At 49.5% G+C, this 13,813-nt stretch overlaps 6 protein-coding genes across 6 annotated transcripts; 3 read left to right on the top strand and 3 right to left on the bottom strand.

The window, feature by feature from the left end:
- Positions 1-413: 413 nt before the first annotated feature.
- N7481_009099 (putative Ste20-like serine/threonine protein kinase) lies at positions 414-2,688 on the bottom strand (the record flags this gene model as incomplete). The annotated part of the gene is made up of 5 exons (XM_057268318.1): positions 414-739; positions 786-2,099; positions 2,167-2,483; positions 2,549-2,579; positions 2,637-2,688. The coding sequence occupies 5 exons, from the start codon at positions 2,686-2,688 to the stop codon at positions 414-416; spliced, it is 2,040 nt and encodes a 679-aa protein (XP_057118995.1).
- Positions 2,689-3,704: 1,016 nt separating this feature from the next.
- On the bottom strand, positions 3,705-5,386 carry N7481_009098 (DNA-protein crosslink repair co-factor UBX5; the record flags this gene model as incomplete). Its single annotated transcript, XM_057268317.1, has 2 exons — positions 3,705-4,801; positions 4,885-5,386. The coding sequence occupies 2 exons, from the start codon at positions 5,384-5,386 to the stop codon at positions 3,705-3,707; spliced, it is 1,599 nt and encodes a 532-aa protein (XP_057118994.1).
- Positions 5,387-6,048: 662 nt separating this feature from the next.
- Positions 6,049-8,296, top strand: N7481_009097 (AAA family ATPase CDC6; the record flags this gene model as incomplete). Its single annotated transcript, XM_057268316.1, has 4 exons — positions 6,049-6,097; positions 6,181-6,482; positions 6,547-7,002; positions 7,031-8,296. The coding sequence occupies 4 exons, from the start codon at positions 6,049-6,051 to the stop codon at positions 8,294-8,296; spliced, it is 2,073 nt and encodes a 690-aa protein (XP_057118993.1).
- Positions 8,297-9,094: 798 nt separating this feature from the next.
- Positions 9,095-10,774, bottom strand: N7481_009096 (uncharacterized protein; the record flags this gene model as incomplete). The annotated part of the gene is made up of 4 exons (XM_057268315.1): positions 9,095-9,157; positions 9,218-9,388; positions 9,461-10,388; positions 10,734-10,774. 4 exons carry the CDS (start codon positions 10,772-10,774, stop codon positions 9,095-9,097), a joined length of 1,203 nt encoding a protein of 400 aa, XP_057118992.1.
- Positions 10,775-11,087: 313 nt separating this feature from the next.
- Positions 11,088-11,702, top strand: N7481_009095 (uncharacterized protein; the record flags this gene model as incomplete). The annotated part of the gene is made up of 1 exon (XM_057268314.1): positions 11,088-11,702. The coding sequence occupies one exon, from the start codon at positions 11,088-11,090 to the stop codon at positions 11,700-11,702; it is 615 nt and encodes a 204-aa protein (XP_057118991.1).
- Positions 11,703-12,610: 908 nt separating this feature from the next.
- On the top strand, positions 12,611-13,813 carry N7481_009094 (uncharacterized protein; the record flags this gene model as incomplete). Its single annotated transcript, XM_057268313.1, has 1 exon — positions 12,611-13,813. One exon carries the CDS (start codon positions 12,611-12,613, stop codon positions 13,811-13,813), a length of 1,203 nt encoding a protein of 400 aa, XP_057118990.1.

The raw sequence follows: 13,813 nt of genomic DNA, 5'->3' as shown, positions 1-13,813 counted from the left end.
AAATTCCATTCTTTTACTAATAGAACTCCAACTGAGCTCTAGCTTGGTTCTGGGCTTAATTTGTTGTATTCGAGGCCGTAGTATCTACCCCACAGTAACCAACACGCAGAATACCGGTGCCCAGGTGGTGTACTAGTAGTCCGAAGCACGAAATAAATTGGAAGGAAGAATCTTGGAAACAAAAGTAGAAATCAAAGAACATAATTTGCCAGCAATCCGGGTACCAGACCAGGATGAGAAGGCTAGTTTGAATTTCAGTAGATACATCGCATGCCAGTAATAACTAATCATGAGCCAAACGAGAGGGTACCACCCTACATTGGCACAGTGCCTCCATCTCCATCTCTAACTCCATATCCATATCCATCTCCATCGTTTTCGCTAACGCACTCACACACCCCCTCCCTCTATTCTCAACGACGACCAGGCTGCACCCTAACAAGAATCTCCTCCAGAAAAACGTCCAAGACAGCATCAACCCCTCCACCCATAGGAACAGGATCAGTCATATCCAACTGATGAAGTCTAGTCAAAAGGCCAGAAATTTCATTCGTGAGCCCCTCCATCTCAGTATGGACCTGGACCCTCCGTTCCCAATCCTGATTTTCTTCCCGGCTCGGGTCTCGCTGGCCCTGCCCGTAATTCCGCGCCGGGTCGTGCCGGGCGAGATGTCGGCCTCGCCGATTCATTGCTGTGCGCAGAGCTGGGAGGAGGACTGAGCCGTAGGCTGTGGCACGTTCTATTTCTGCTGGGGTTTGGCGGGTGGGAGGGAGGTTGCGGGTTACGGGGTCGGTGGGGGTTGGTTGGGAATTGGAAGCTGAAGCTCGGGTTGGAGTTTGGGGGGCGGCTGCCGTTTCGTAGTCGGGGGTCTTGACGGCCTGCTGCGAGTTTGGATTTTAGGCCTGGGCTTGGGGCTGCGCTTGTTGTTGGGGATGCGGCGGGTTGGTGTTGGAGGGCAGAGTGCTGGGTTGGACGAGGGGGTGTAGGGTTCACGTTCACATTGAGGTCTGGGAGAGGGCGTTGGGATGGGGGCACTTTGCGAGAGATATGTCCAGGAGTACGCGGCTGCTCGCTGGGTAAGTTGTTGGTGGGTTGAGCCGTGTTGACGACGGGGAGCTCGGTAGGGGCCGGCTTCGGTGATGATCCGGCACCATTACTAGCGAAGTCTACGGCTGCCTTTGCGTAGCGGTCATTGGGAATCGTAGGTGACTTCTTTTGTGGTGTATTGGGTGTTAAAATCTGGCGGGCGTGGTGAGCGGCCGAGGGAATTGGTTGAGCAGCTGGCTTTGATGGCGATAGGGGGAGAGGCGGTAGAGTGGTCGTAGAAGAGCGTGAAAAGGGATCAGCAGGAGGAGGGATTGCCCGACTGGAAGCAGAGGGTGTGCCGTTTGACTGCGGCTGTGACTGTTGTGACCTCGACATAGGTGGTGCCACAGGTTGTTTTATATCGTCTTGCAAATCCCATTCTTCCGTTTCTTGACTGCGTGAGTTTGTATCAGAGTCCTTCATCGGCTGCAGTGCAGGTCCGTTAGCTCGACCAGCGGGTCTAACGGTTCCAAAGTCCCAAAGATCCTCATGGTTTTCAGGAGGATCCTCCACGGACTCCTCGATCTCGTCATATTCATCATCATCATCGCCATCTCCCCGGTGCGTGGCCTGCCAACGCTCAGCGCGCTCGATCAACTCAGTCAAGTATGTCGTTCGCTTAGCCTTCTTAATGAATGGATGTTCAAGCATTTCTTTCGCAGACGGCCGCTCCCTGGGATCCCGCTTCAGACACATTTCGACGAATTGTTTGAATGGCTTGCTAAAGTTGCCATTCAGGCCTGGGGGTGGATTCTTGGGAATCAGAAACAGAACTTTCATAGGATGAATATCTGCGTAGGGCGGATCTCCACATGCCAACTCAATAGCCGTGATGCCCAGAGACCAAATGTCTGCTTTATAGTCATATCCCGATTGTTTGATGACTTCTGGGGCCATCCAAAAAGGCGTTCCAACAAAAGTATTCTTCTTCGTCATTGTTGCCGACAACTGACCCGAAACGCCAAAATCAGCCAATTTGACCTGGCCACTGGCACTCAACAGAATGTTCGCAGCTGGCAGACGGTTAGTTAGTTTCCCTCTCAACTCGATTTTGGTTTCGTTGAACAATGGCCAACTTACCTTTGATATCCCGGTGCAGTTTATGGTCACTATGCAGATAATCCAAACCATGCAGAAGTTCTCGCAAAATAATCGCAATGTACTCTTCATGGATCACGCCAGGACGAAGGAGTCCATGGCAACTCCCACCCGAACAAAACTCCATTATAATCCACAGATTGGATCCCTTCAAATATGAGCCATGATACTTCGTCACATATGGAGACTTAAGTTCAGACAAGATCGCGATCTCCTGGATGATATCATCTACCTCATCCTCGGCGTTTTCGACATCGATAATTTTAATCGCAACGGATTCCCCGGTACGTCTATCAACCCTATGAGAGACAGATAATCTTAGTGAATGTTCAAAGCAAAGCAATGGCAGCGCGGTTTGACCTACCCTTTGTACACCCTGCCAAAACTTCCACCGCCTTGAAACATGTCAGTAATCATGCACATTAGACCTGTGGCTGGGGGAACCATCTTACCAATACATGATTGCTTGGTGTATATAGACTCTGGGTCTATCGGTCCAGGCATGTTTGCGAGATTGTTGTGGTATGAGAAATACCCAAAGAGAACCACTGCGCAGCGACGCCGAATGCTCCGATCAACAATTGACAATTGATAGATTCAGTGAATCCAGTCCCAAAAAGCAGAACAGAGATGTTGCGAGTCCTGATAGGTGGCGAACTATTCTCCTTGTGCGATTGAGGTGTGCTCTAGGAGGTGGCGGAAGAAGTGGAGGTGAGACGTGCTGGATGGGGGGTCGGAATCGACAAGACGGAGACGAGTTCAGTGCGGGGGGGGAGAGAGAGAGAGAAAGAAAATGAGGTGGTCGTTGACGCCTAAGAGAATCCTTAATTCTTGCCAACAGTTAGCCACAACTGCTGAGTTTGGGTAGGAGGAACTGCGCAGGGGTCAGGAATGGGTCGGGATCGACTTACCGGGGAGGAGTCGAGTGCGGGCGTCAACAAAGTTGGCATGAGAAGTTGACAAGCCGAGGAGAGGTAGGGCTCGTGCGTGCACCAGTAGAAATCATCCAGAAAGCATGATAGCGCGCGAGATGTAATTCAAGATATATGGTGCCAATTGCCAATTAATGCAGCAGAGTGAAAATGAAAGTGAAAGTGGTGATGGAAGGGAAGCCTTGCCTTGTTTATCTCCTTCAGGCGGGGCCCGATTCTGCCGGGCGGTCAGCCTTATCGGCTGATGTATACAGTGGGATGTAAACAATGGATTTGATCACTACAGAAACGACAATTATAATAGGATGTATTGTGATATGAATGGAAATGGAAATGGAAACACAGCAACGCTGAGAATAGTGCCCTTTTAACATGGTCGCGACATTTATTGCATGATTCATTGGAAATCTAGGTCCGAGACTGTGAAATGGGGTTCTAGGGTAAGGTTACTTCATCGTTCATAGCTCATCGTTCGCCCTCCGTTCATCATCACTCTGAGTGGCTGCTGGATACTGTATAATCGAGTCCTTGCATGTGGCAAGTGCTCTGCAGAGAGAGGGAGGAGCGAATGAGATGACTTATATCATCTTACTCCGCCAAGTACCCGATGTTCACCGTGCCGTTTTTCAGCCCTGCCTCCTCGATGCTTGTCGAGAGGTGATCTATTAAATTCCGTCCCATAGCATTCAGGTCAAACTCCACTCCGACCTTGTCTTCTAAAGGCGGCTCGGCCTTGAGCCATTCATAAATACGCTGGACGGGGTCGCTGAGCGAAAATCGGCGGATAACACGTCCGGCAGGATGACGGAATTGGATACGGGTCGTCGTAGCCGGGTCCGCGGCAGGCTCGGTGTGTGGTTGATTGTTGGGAATGGAAGAAAACGCCGAACTTGAGTGGGATTCCTCATCTTCTTCTTCCTCCTCTTCGGGCGTCCCACCCATGATGTCGTCTTCTTCAGTAGCTCGGCCCTTGCCTTTGACATCGTCGGTACTGCGAGTCAAATCATCAGGATCTCCCTGTTTCTGACCGGAAGCTGCACTCTCGCCAAGACTGTTCCTCATCGCCATCTCCAGCATTTCCTCTTCGGTCATTGCATCCACGGTCTTCCCCTTCTCTTGTTTCCTCTTGGCCACGGGGTTCCGGACGTTGTGGTTCAAGCTATAGCGGTCGAGGAACTCATGTAGTTGCATGAGAAAGTCTGCAGGTTTGATCACTGGAGGACCCGACCAGATCTTCATCTGCTCGCCGGTGCGAGGATCAACAATGGCAATGTGCGGGTAGTTATCGGAGACATCGCTGGCTTGGAAGTAATATTGAATGTAGGCGGAACCCTTGGGATCATCCTTGGAGAATTGAAGAAAAATGAAATGTTCCATTACAGTTTCTTGGACCGTCTTGTCCTTCCACAGATCTCGGTTGAGAACTTGGCAATCAAAGACAGACGAGTCTTGGATGTTGACGAGCAACCATTTCTCCTGCGCTTTTCCATCATCCCGGGCCACGTCCCAAGGCACCCTCGACATGATCTCGAATGGAGGACGGAACATTTCTGCAAGCCTATTTTGTTTCGAAGAGGCCTCTGATGCGCCCCCGGTGGCTCTGGAGAGTCGCTCTTGATGGGTTTCTTCAGAATCACCGGTCCAAATCGAGGCGGTATTTCTCTGGTTGAAGATACCTGGCCGACCTGGTGAAAGTTGATCAAACGTTAGTCTTCATGCCAATAATAAAAAGAGTCGAGGTCTTAGGAGTTCCCAGGGGAGTACCAACCACCTCGCCCGCGAGCACGCAGTTGGCTCAAAATATTGGTATGCATATCATCATCGTCGTCGAAATCGGCTGCTCCAGGCCCCACCAAGGTCTCCGTCGTGCGCGCCATGGGCGCTCGAACACCCTCATCATCAAAATCGCCATTACCCCCTCCTGCACCTTGGGCACCACCTGGACCACCAGCGCCGTACATCTCTTCTTGTAGTCGGCGAGCCATGGCGGCGTCATCCTCGAATGTTACGCCCGCGGCGCGGGGTGTTGGACGTTCGGTAGGATTATTATCATCGGAGTCGGAGTCGATATGGACCACACCTGATTCGTCTTCGAAATTGGAAGGACGGGGAGGTTGCTGGGGCTCCTCAGTCAATGGGGCACCTCCATTATCGAAGTAGAGTTGCATGGCTTGTTCGATGTTGAAATCGGTAAGCTGCAGGTACTGCGTCGCCAGCTCTGGGTTCGAGCCGGTGATATCACAAAACTGGGCGACCACGTCGCTCTCCATAGTGGGCGGTTGTGATGGATGAAAGGATCGATAGAATAAAGGAAGAGAAGAGTTGGAGACGATGTGAAAGGTAGAGTAAGAGGCGCGTGCAGGAGTCTCAAAATGTCACAGGTTCACCTGATAACTTCAGTGTGGGGGAAGCTGAGGGGATGCAAACAGCTGCAAACTGAGGATTTAACTCAATGAGGACCCCACAAAGCTGCAGAAAGGGCGAGATGACATTAAGATGCAAGATCGGAATGGGCTTGAAATTGCGAACAACAGGAAAAGAAAAGTGACAGGATCTTCAAAAGTAGTTGGGAGAGTGGACTTCCAAGAACTACAGAGAGCACGGAGCAAGAGTGACAACTTTGTAGATCGAGGATCTGCCATGACGCAGGGGTGCGGTGAACCATAGAGATCTCTTGTGCAGTTATGTGTAATCAATCACGTGAGGATATGTGCTGTTGGTCATTGCAGTCTGCCGGAGTCCACTTTTACCGTGTTGGGCGATTCCCACGCGTCGACGCGTCGGACGAGACCCGCGTGGTTATCGACAATTCGTGTGCCCACTCAACAACACTAACGCTAACACTTGCATTGCATTGCACGGGCATCTACTCTCTTCGCTCCTGCTTTTTCTTTTTTTGTCTTGCCTGGCACTTTCCCTGCTTCCTTCAGCCATGACAGCGTCAATCCTGGGCAAGCGCTCTCGTGCCGCTGACACCGAAGGTGCGTTGACAGTTGACTTCCCACTGATACTCACCTGCTTCACACCTTCCACATGAACTAACTCGATTATGATTATTTTCCAGGCCTTCCAGTGCGCACTGCCAGCAAGCGCCGCACAATCGCCCCTCGAGCTCCCCGTGACGTCGCTGCGCTTCCGCCAAAATCTCTTCCCCGGACACGATCGAGCGCGAGACTCGCCTACCAAGCCCCGGCGCCAGAACAGGAAAACGAAGATGTCAAACAGCCCATCGAGAAGCCTCGAGTAAAGGCTAAAGCAAAAGCGAAGCCCTCTTCCAAACATACTCTCCCCGAGGAGCCTACTATACCAACTGTACAGGGTGCGTCTCCAACCAAGATCAAATCGCATTTCCGTACCTCAAAGCTCGTGCTCGTCGAGGGTAAGCCGAGTGCGCCGGAGATCCAAATAGACCAGATGGAGCTAACCTCAGTCAATTGCAGAAGAGAAAATTATCGAAGAGGAAGTTATCGAAGATAGAGTCATCGAAAAGAAACCTACAGAAGAGAAAGAAATCAAGAAAGATACCGACACCGCGATCAAGACTGAAAGTGATATCGAGAATGAGAAACCGGCACCCATAGAGTTCAAAACACCTCAAAAGTCCCGCTTCCGAGATGCTTTACAACAATCCCCCGTCACCCCTCGCCATCGGGTACAGGTTGGAGCCAAATCTTCAACCCCAAGGACCCCGCGACACTCTGATCTCCCGCCGACTCCCCGTCCAAGTGCCACCCCGAGTATCGCTCAATCCGTCTACTCGCAGGCTCGCCAACTCTTCGCCCGCGGTGCCAATTCCGGTCGACTGGTCGGACGCGATGCCGAGCGAGAAAAAGTTGCTACCTTCATCGGCGATTGTGTCAAGTCCCAGAAGGGTGGCTGTCTGTACGTTAGTGGCCCCCCCAGGCACAGGTAAGAGCGCCATGATCGGTGAAGTTTGTCAGGATATCGATCTGTCCTCCGTCAAGGTATCCCACGTGAATTGCGCGAGCATGCGAAACGCCCGTGATGTCTACAGCCGGCTTGTTCAGGATTTCGGCGACCAAACGGATATGTTCAAGAAAAGTGAGGGTGATCGTCTGAAAGCCATGTTCCTTCCATCCAAGGTAGAAAGCCTCTATCTGGTCTCTCTCGACGAAATGGATCATCTGCTTACCGGCGACTCGGGTGTACTGCAATCTTTGTTCGAATGGTCATTACATGCCAGGTCGAGCCTGATTCTAATTGGTATCGCCAACGCCCTCGATTTGACAGATCGATCCCTGCCACAACTCAAGGCGAAGAATTTGAAGCCCAATCTTCTACCATTTCTACCATACAATGCAGCATCAATCGCGAATGTCATCACCAATAAGCTCCGGTCCCTGCTCCCAGATGGAGGAGAGTCGGATCCCAAATTTGTCCCTTTCCTCCAGCCGGCAGCTATCCAGCTCTGCGCGAAGAAGGTTGCCTCGCAAACCGGAGATCTTCGAAAAGCGTTTGAGCTTATCAAGCGTGCAATCGATGCCATCGAGCAGGAAACCCATTCAAAGCTAGAGAAACAAGCGGCCGATGCAGCCGATGCCTCGGTTCTTGCAGAGAATAAGAATCTCTCAACAACTCTCAAGCCTATTCCCGCGGCTCGACCCCCTCTCATGGCCAACTACAACTCTATGACAGCACCTCGTGCCAGCATTGCCCACGTCGCCCGCATCACCACGTCTGCATTTGGCCAGGGCACTATCCAGAGACTCAAAGGTCTCAATTTACAACAGAAGGCTGCAATTTGCTCTCTGATCGCTCTTGAACGCAAGCGCCGGGATCTCGATATCCCCAGCACCCCGTCCAAATCTCGATCCGGGGCCCCGACTGTGAAGCAAGCATTCGATACATACTGTACGCTTTGTCGCAACGACAACATCCTTCATCCGCTCACTTCTACCGAGTTCAAAGACGTCCTCAGCAACCTAGAGACTATGGGCCTTGTCGGTGATTATCAGGGTCGTGGTCGCGGTGGTACCCTCGGTGGTGGATCTGATGTCCGTCGAACACCCTCCAAGTCCGGCAGCGTCATGTCTACGCCCCACAAGGGCATGGATGAACAAGGTCTTCTCTGTTTCGTCTCGCAGTCCGAAATCGAGGGCCAAATTGCGGGTCCTGGTGAGGGTATCCTGCGACGACTTCTTCGGGGTGATGGTCTCTAGTTTGAAGGCATTCCTACTCGGCCATGCAACTGCATGTGTTCTGTTTTGTTCTTTTATTTCCTTATCGTTGTCTCGTCCTGCTTGGAGTCCTTGGCGTCCTGAAGAGGACATTTCTTTTGTGATAAACATCTGGCATTTCCGGCGTTCGATCTGCATCTTTTTATGTTTTAGCGCCATTCTCATGATTCTCTTTTGTTTCTACGATCTTTCCCTTTGTGACCTCATTCCATCAACGTCCGGTTTTGAACTGTCTGTTCGATGGTACCCATATGGATTAATGCCAATAAAATATTTTCAAGATAAGAAGATTAGCATTCACGATTAACCTAGTGAGGGTAATTGTGCCCCTGGTATAAGTAGTCTTGTCAATTCGGGTAGGGCCTACTAAGAGACGTGCGAGAGAACCTTGGAAAGTGTCATATAGAGTGACCAATTCGACTACTATATGACATTGAGAAGACGGAGTAGTATAGTTCAAGTTACATCTTAGAGGACAGATTAATTTACAATTTGAAAATTCTCCCCAAGATACAATTCATGAACTAGAAAGGGTCTGTAGCTCTATTGCTTCATTCTCTTTCCTTCTTGAACGCGACACGGAGTAGTAAAAGAGAAAGCACCCTGCTGTACAAGGCACTGTAAGAGCAATCCAAACCCAGAACCGGGAAGTTTCCGCTAGCCATTCATTGGTACTGAAAAACGGCATGGAAAAGAGAGCCTAAATTAGAGTATATAACATGAGCAATGTTTGGTGATTCTCCCTGCATTGTAAGGAATGGAAACCTTGGAAGTCAAAGCTCAATGGTTAAAACTCACAGCAAATGTTGCCCCAGGGAGGAAAAACATTGTGACGACAGCGATCTTGAAAAAGAAGCCACACGTTAGTCAAAAAAATGTATCATAAAAGCACTTTCTACGCACAGTTCGCATAGCTACACTATCCCGTTTCATCTCTTGAGCAAGCTCATGTGAGGCCTTGGCCATCTCACGACCGACAATGGTGTCTTCCTGCATTGCACTCAAGATAGCCTGCATATCCTGTCCATTTGCGACTAGTCGTCTATTACTGTTGATTTGTATGCGATTGAAGAGCTAAAATATACAAGTTAGATGGCACGAAACAAGCCCTCATGCAAAGAAAGAAAGAAGAAAAAAAAAACCAACCAGTGCAAGATTATTCTCAATCTTCTTCTCCAACTCCCTCGTAAAATCATGCAAAGCCTCAACCTGCGAAGAAACCTGACTAAACCCCCTAGAAGCCTGCTCGAGTGTATTAAACCCCGAATCCTCATCATCATCCGCACAAAGCGCATCAAAATGCGTAGCCAAATCCGTCACAATCCCCTGCAAAGACTTCAGCTCCGAAATATAACGATGTAAATGCGCCGCAATAGAATGCAGCGCCTGATTGATACCGCCGAAAACCGTTTCCGGCGTAATATGCGAGCCACTTAGCTCAGTCTGCAGTCGGGCCTCGTATTCGACTAATTGTTCGTTCACACTGTTCAATGCATGCGTCCACCACCGCGTCGTGCTGGTGAGGTAAACGAGATGACTGAATGCGCCGAAGCCGTAGCCCATTCGTGCATTTTTTTTTAGGTTCATTACTTGGTCGATTCGCTGGCTTGGCTCTAGCGCGACTTTTGTCCAGCGGCCGTGCATGAAGTCGAATGCGACGAATGTCATGCGTTTTGAGCCTGGCAGTACGCGGGAAAATATTCCTATGCATGATCGGTGGATGCTGAGTTTTATGTCGGGTAGGTCGAGTTTGTGAAATGGGTTCATTTGTGTTGGATCTCGTGCTTCTTCTGGAGCCTTGGAACTACTGGTAGTACTGCTCGAGCTGCTGGCTCCAACTTGGACGCGGATTGGGAGGATGTACCAAAAGTCAAATGCTTCCGTCTTTTGGATTTGGATTTTTCGTGATCCTCGGCCGTTTGGAAGATAATGATGTGAGAGGGCTAGGACGAAACTGAGTGGTATCTGCAATTTATCGACCAGTGTTTGAAAGCATGGGGCGGAGATACGGAGCTGGTGCGCGTCTTTCGGTGGTTGTTCCTGTCCATCGTGGACAAGGTGTTTGTGTATAAAGCTATTTTGGTCAGTTCATGAACTCTAACTTGGACTGAATAGATATTTTGAGATCCCTACAAGAATTCACTTGAATTATTCGCATGTGTATTATTCTATCTTAAAGGTCAATTTCGGCACTAAATAATCTCAGTATGCTAGCACTCACGCAAGACTCGATTTCTCTTTGGGAGTTTAGTTCTTGTATCACTCGTGAATTGGGGGTATAAATTGCACGCTTGACAAATGTTGTATCGGATAGCTGCTTTCTAAGAAATAGAAAAGCAGAACCTGTTGTGCTGCCATCTAGATGATCACTGGGAATCTAATTGAGAAATGTTCCCAGACAGCATAAAAGAGTACTTACAGCTCAGGAGCATGCCCATTTTGATACATGGAATCCATCATATCTGGAATGATTGGAATTCAAGCCCATACTAAAATCCGGTCGGATCATAGAGGAGACATGGGGGGGGACCTATGATTGCTCTTACCAAAAGCCCCAGGGGAACCTGGGTAACCCAGTTGGTTATCAGCTGCATCGAAACGTGAAAGGTCAATGCATGAACGCCAGCCAGCCTCTTCGGTCTGACAGCCCTTTTCCCCGCTCCCACAAGCAGCAATCTTAGCCTGTGATTATCATTGGGCATTACATTATACAAAACCCTCAAGATCTGCACCTCGTATTTCGAAAATACTCTCGCAAATTCTCGCCCCCAAAATGCCTGGTTTTCGTCGACGTAAAGAAAAATCTCAGACTTCGGCTCTGGATGCTTCATGGATTTTGCCATCGGATGGAGAAAAGCAGAGCGATACAGTTCCAGCGACATCAAACGATGCATTGAAGGACACTTCTGCCGCATCCATTGACAAAAACATCAGGAGTGAACAATCTATCCCGATTATCACCTCATCAGATCCCAGCAACTTCCAAGATCATCAGGAAATTACCGCTGATGTAGGCAACGAGGCTTCCCGGGGGCAAGCGAAAGTCCCTCATATATCGCATCCACATATTGCGACACAGTACAATCCACCAAAAAGCAGGATCAAGCCGCGCTACGCGAAGCAACATTCCTCAATGTGGCTGGACGAAAGTCCGGAATCGAGTCTATCAGCAGGTAACCGACACAATGACATAAGTCAAGACCCCATGAAAGAGGAAGAGCCGCAGGCAGACACAAGCCAGTCCGTCACAGCATTTCACCACGGTTATCCCTTTTCAATCTTTCGCATAGACAAAACGCCAACTGCGAGCCCGGGCAATGCTGCGCCTCCAGTACCTCCCTGGCGCTATTTGTCGTCGAGCTACTCCCCCAGAAATGGCTCCGTGTGACACTTCTATTATCATCAGCCAATTGAAAATGTGTGGCGCTCCGGCTGTGTTTGCATGATGAGGGGGAGGTGGGCTTGAAGCTGGGGTTGGTGAACACCCTGCCTGTTTTTCATATTTCTATATCATAATCCAGACCGAGAACTGTACTCATCACAACACTCTTTGCATTATCTTAAACTCTGTTTTCTGTAAAATATTTCAAAATGGAGACCCCGAAATTCCCAATAACACCTAACAACCCCATTCCACGAAAAAGCGCCCAAAGCAACAATATTCTGAGAGGCTTACGAGACAGTAATGATGACCCTCCAATTTTCTTTCGCAATCTGAAGTCTAACTAATCATCTGGATACTTGTTTGTAGGAATTCGCGGCGATCGATCAAGAAACCTTCTCGAACCATCTCCATTATCCCACTTCACACCATCCGGGTCGGAAGGCGATGAAACGCCTCCACGGAGCTCCACAGAGCTCCCTGTCGAACTTGCCATCAGAGGCCTATCTGGGTCTACTCTTAATCGACCCTCAAGTTCATCTTCACGGAGCCGCAAGACTCTGTTACCCGTCCCAGCCAAACCGTCAGCCCCGATTGCCATTCCAGCCAGCGAAAAAGATACATCACCAACACTGCAGGAAATACCACTGACATTTGCAGTGGATGTTTCAGGCAGTACAAGTGGGAATATTCTCCATCAAGAAAAACAAGCTATCCGGGCAGTTTGCTCCACTCTGACCGGACAAGGTCTCGAAGCGAACTCATCTATACTGCCCTGGTCTCACTGCGCCTTCTCCCCTGTCAAACTGAATCGAATTCAAGATCTTCGATCAAGGGGTGGAACTAATCCTGCGGTATTGTTGGAAGATCAGGCGTGTAGATCCCAACTTCAGAACTCGGATCTTTGGTTCCTCATGACGGATGGAATGATCGATGAGCCCCATGTTCACAGTTTTGCCAACGCGCTTCCGGGAGCTGGTGTGCACGGCACAGCCTGTGTCATTGTCCTTTTCGGGTCTGCTACTCATTCTCCATTTTCATGCAATGTTTCCGTGGGCATCTCTGTTTTCGCCGTCGCTCCGCATTGCATATTCCTTTTCCACGACGTAAGAAGTGAAAAGGTTTATGTTTTCCAGGCAAAAGGTTGCTTCGCGACGCTACTGCCAAAAGACAAACGATTTGCAGCTTTTGGGGAGTGGACGCGATGGACTGACTTGGTCAGAATTGACTATAAAGATCTGGCACGGGTCAGGGTACCAGCTGCCACCAAACTATCCCAAGACTCAGTGCTACTTCCGGATGGACGGAAATTCGACATGAACAGCATTTACAACAATAATATGTCAGATGCGGATAAAATGGACTTACTTTCCGACTACACGGCTCTGGATGTTATCATTCTGGCCGCGAAAACTCGGGGAAGAGACACAGAGGTAAAATCGTGGATCTCCAATGCTCGCACTGCGAGAGAATCCCAAAGCCTCATGTTTCTGCGACGTGAGGATTCGGGCGGACAAGCGAGATTTTACCTCTTATCCATCCTGGAACATGCAGTTCGCAAAAGTATCGTCGCAGATCAACCCGAGCTCATGTGGCAGAATATCCGAACATCATCTGACTCTATAAATGGTCTGAAATTCAACCTTCATGACCAACATGCCAAGAACTGGCACGCATTTGAAAAACAACTCAACTCAGAATCAGATCTGTCGACAAAAATGTATCGGGTTTTTGACGATGTGATTACCACCATGAATACATACAAGGAATGTGGGACGAGTTCTCCTGCAATGCTGATGCCCATGACGTCCCCTCCAGTAGGGCATGCTAGAGACCAGAGGATGAGTCCTTTGCATAGTCCAAATAATCAGAGACATGTTCCCTATATGTCGAGGAGCAGAGCACAGATATCATCAGCAGCGCAAGATCTTCTGTTTCTTCATGAATTCAAAGGCAGAAGACAATTCCACGGCAGCTCTTACCTGAGAGAAGCAAATTACAGTACTTGCTACGTATGCGGACAAGAAGATGTCATCCAGACACTCCTACTGCAGAAGTACCGAGGAGACGAGGAAACCCCCAACTTCCCAAAAAAAGCACAGTCACGCCAAACATAA

The sequence above is a fragment of the Penicillium waksmanii genome, assembly GCF_028829765.1.
Source record: "Penicillium waksmanii strain IBT 27052 chromosome Unknown utg000008l:1.0-5622682.0:1.0-5626561.0, whole genome shotgun sequence".
In the NCBI taxonomy this organism is placed as follows: Eukaryota; Fungi; Ascomycota; class Eurotiomycetes; order Eurotiales; family Aspergillaceae; genus Penicillium; species Penicillium waksmanii.
This window is presented reverse-complemented; position numbering and strand designations above follow the sequence as displayed.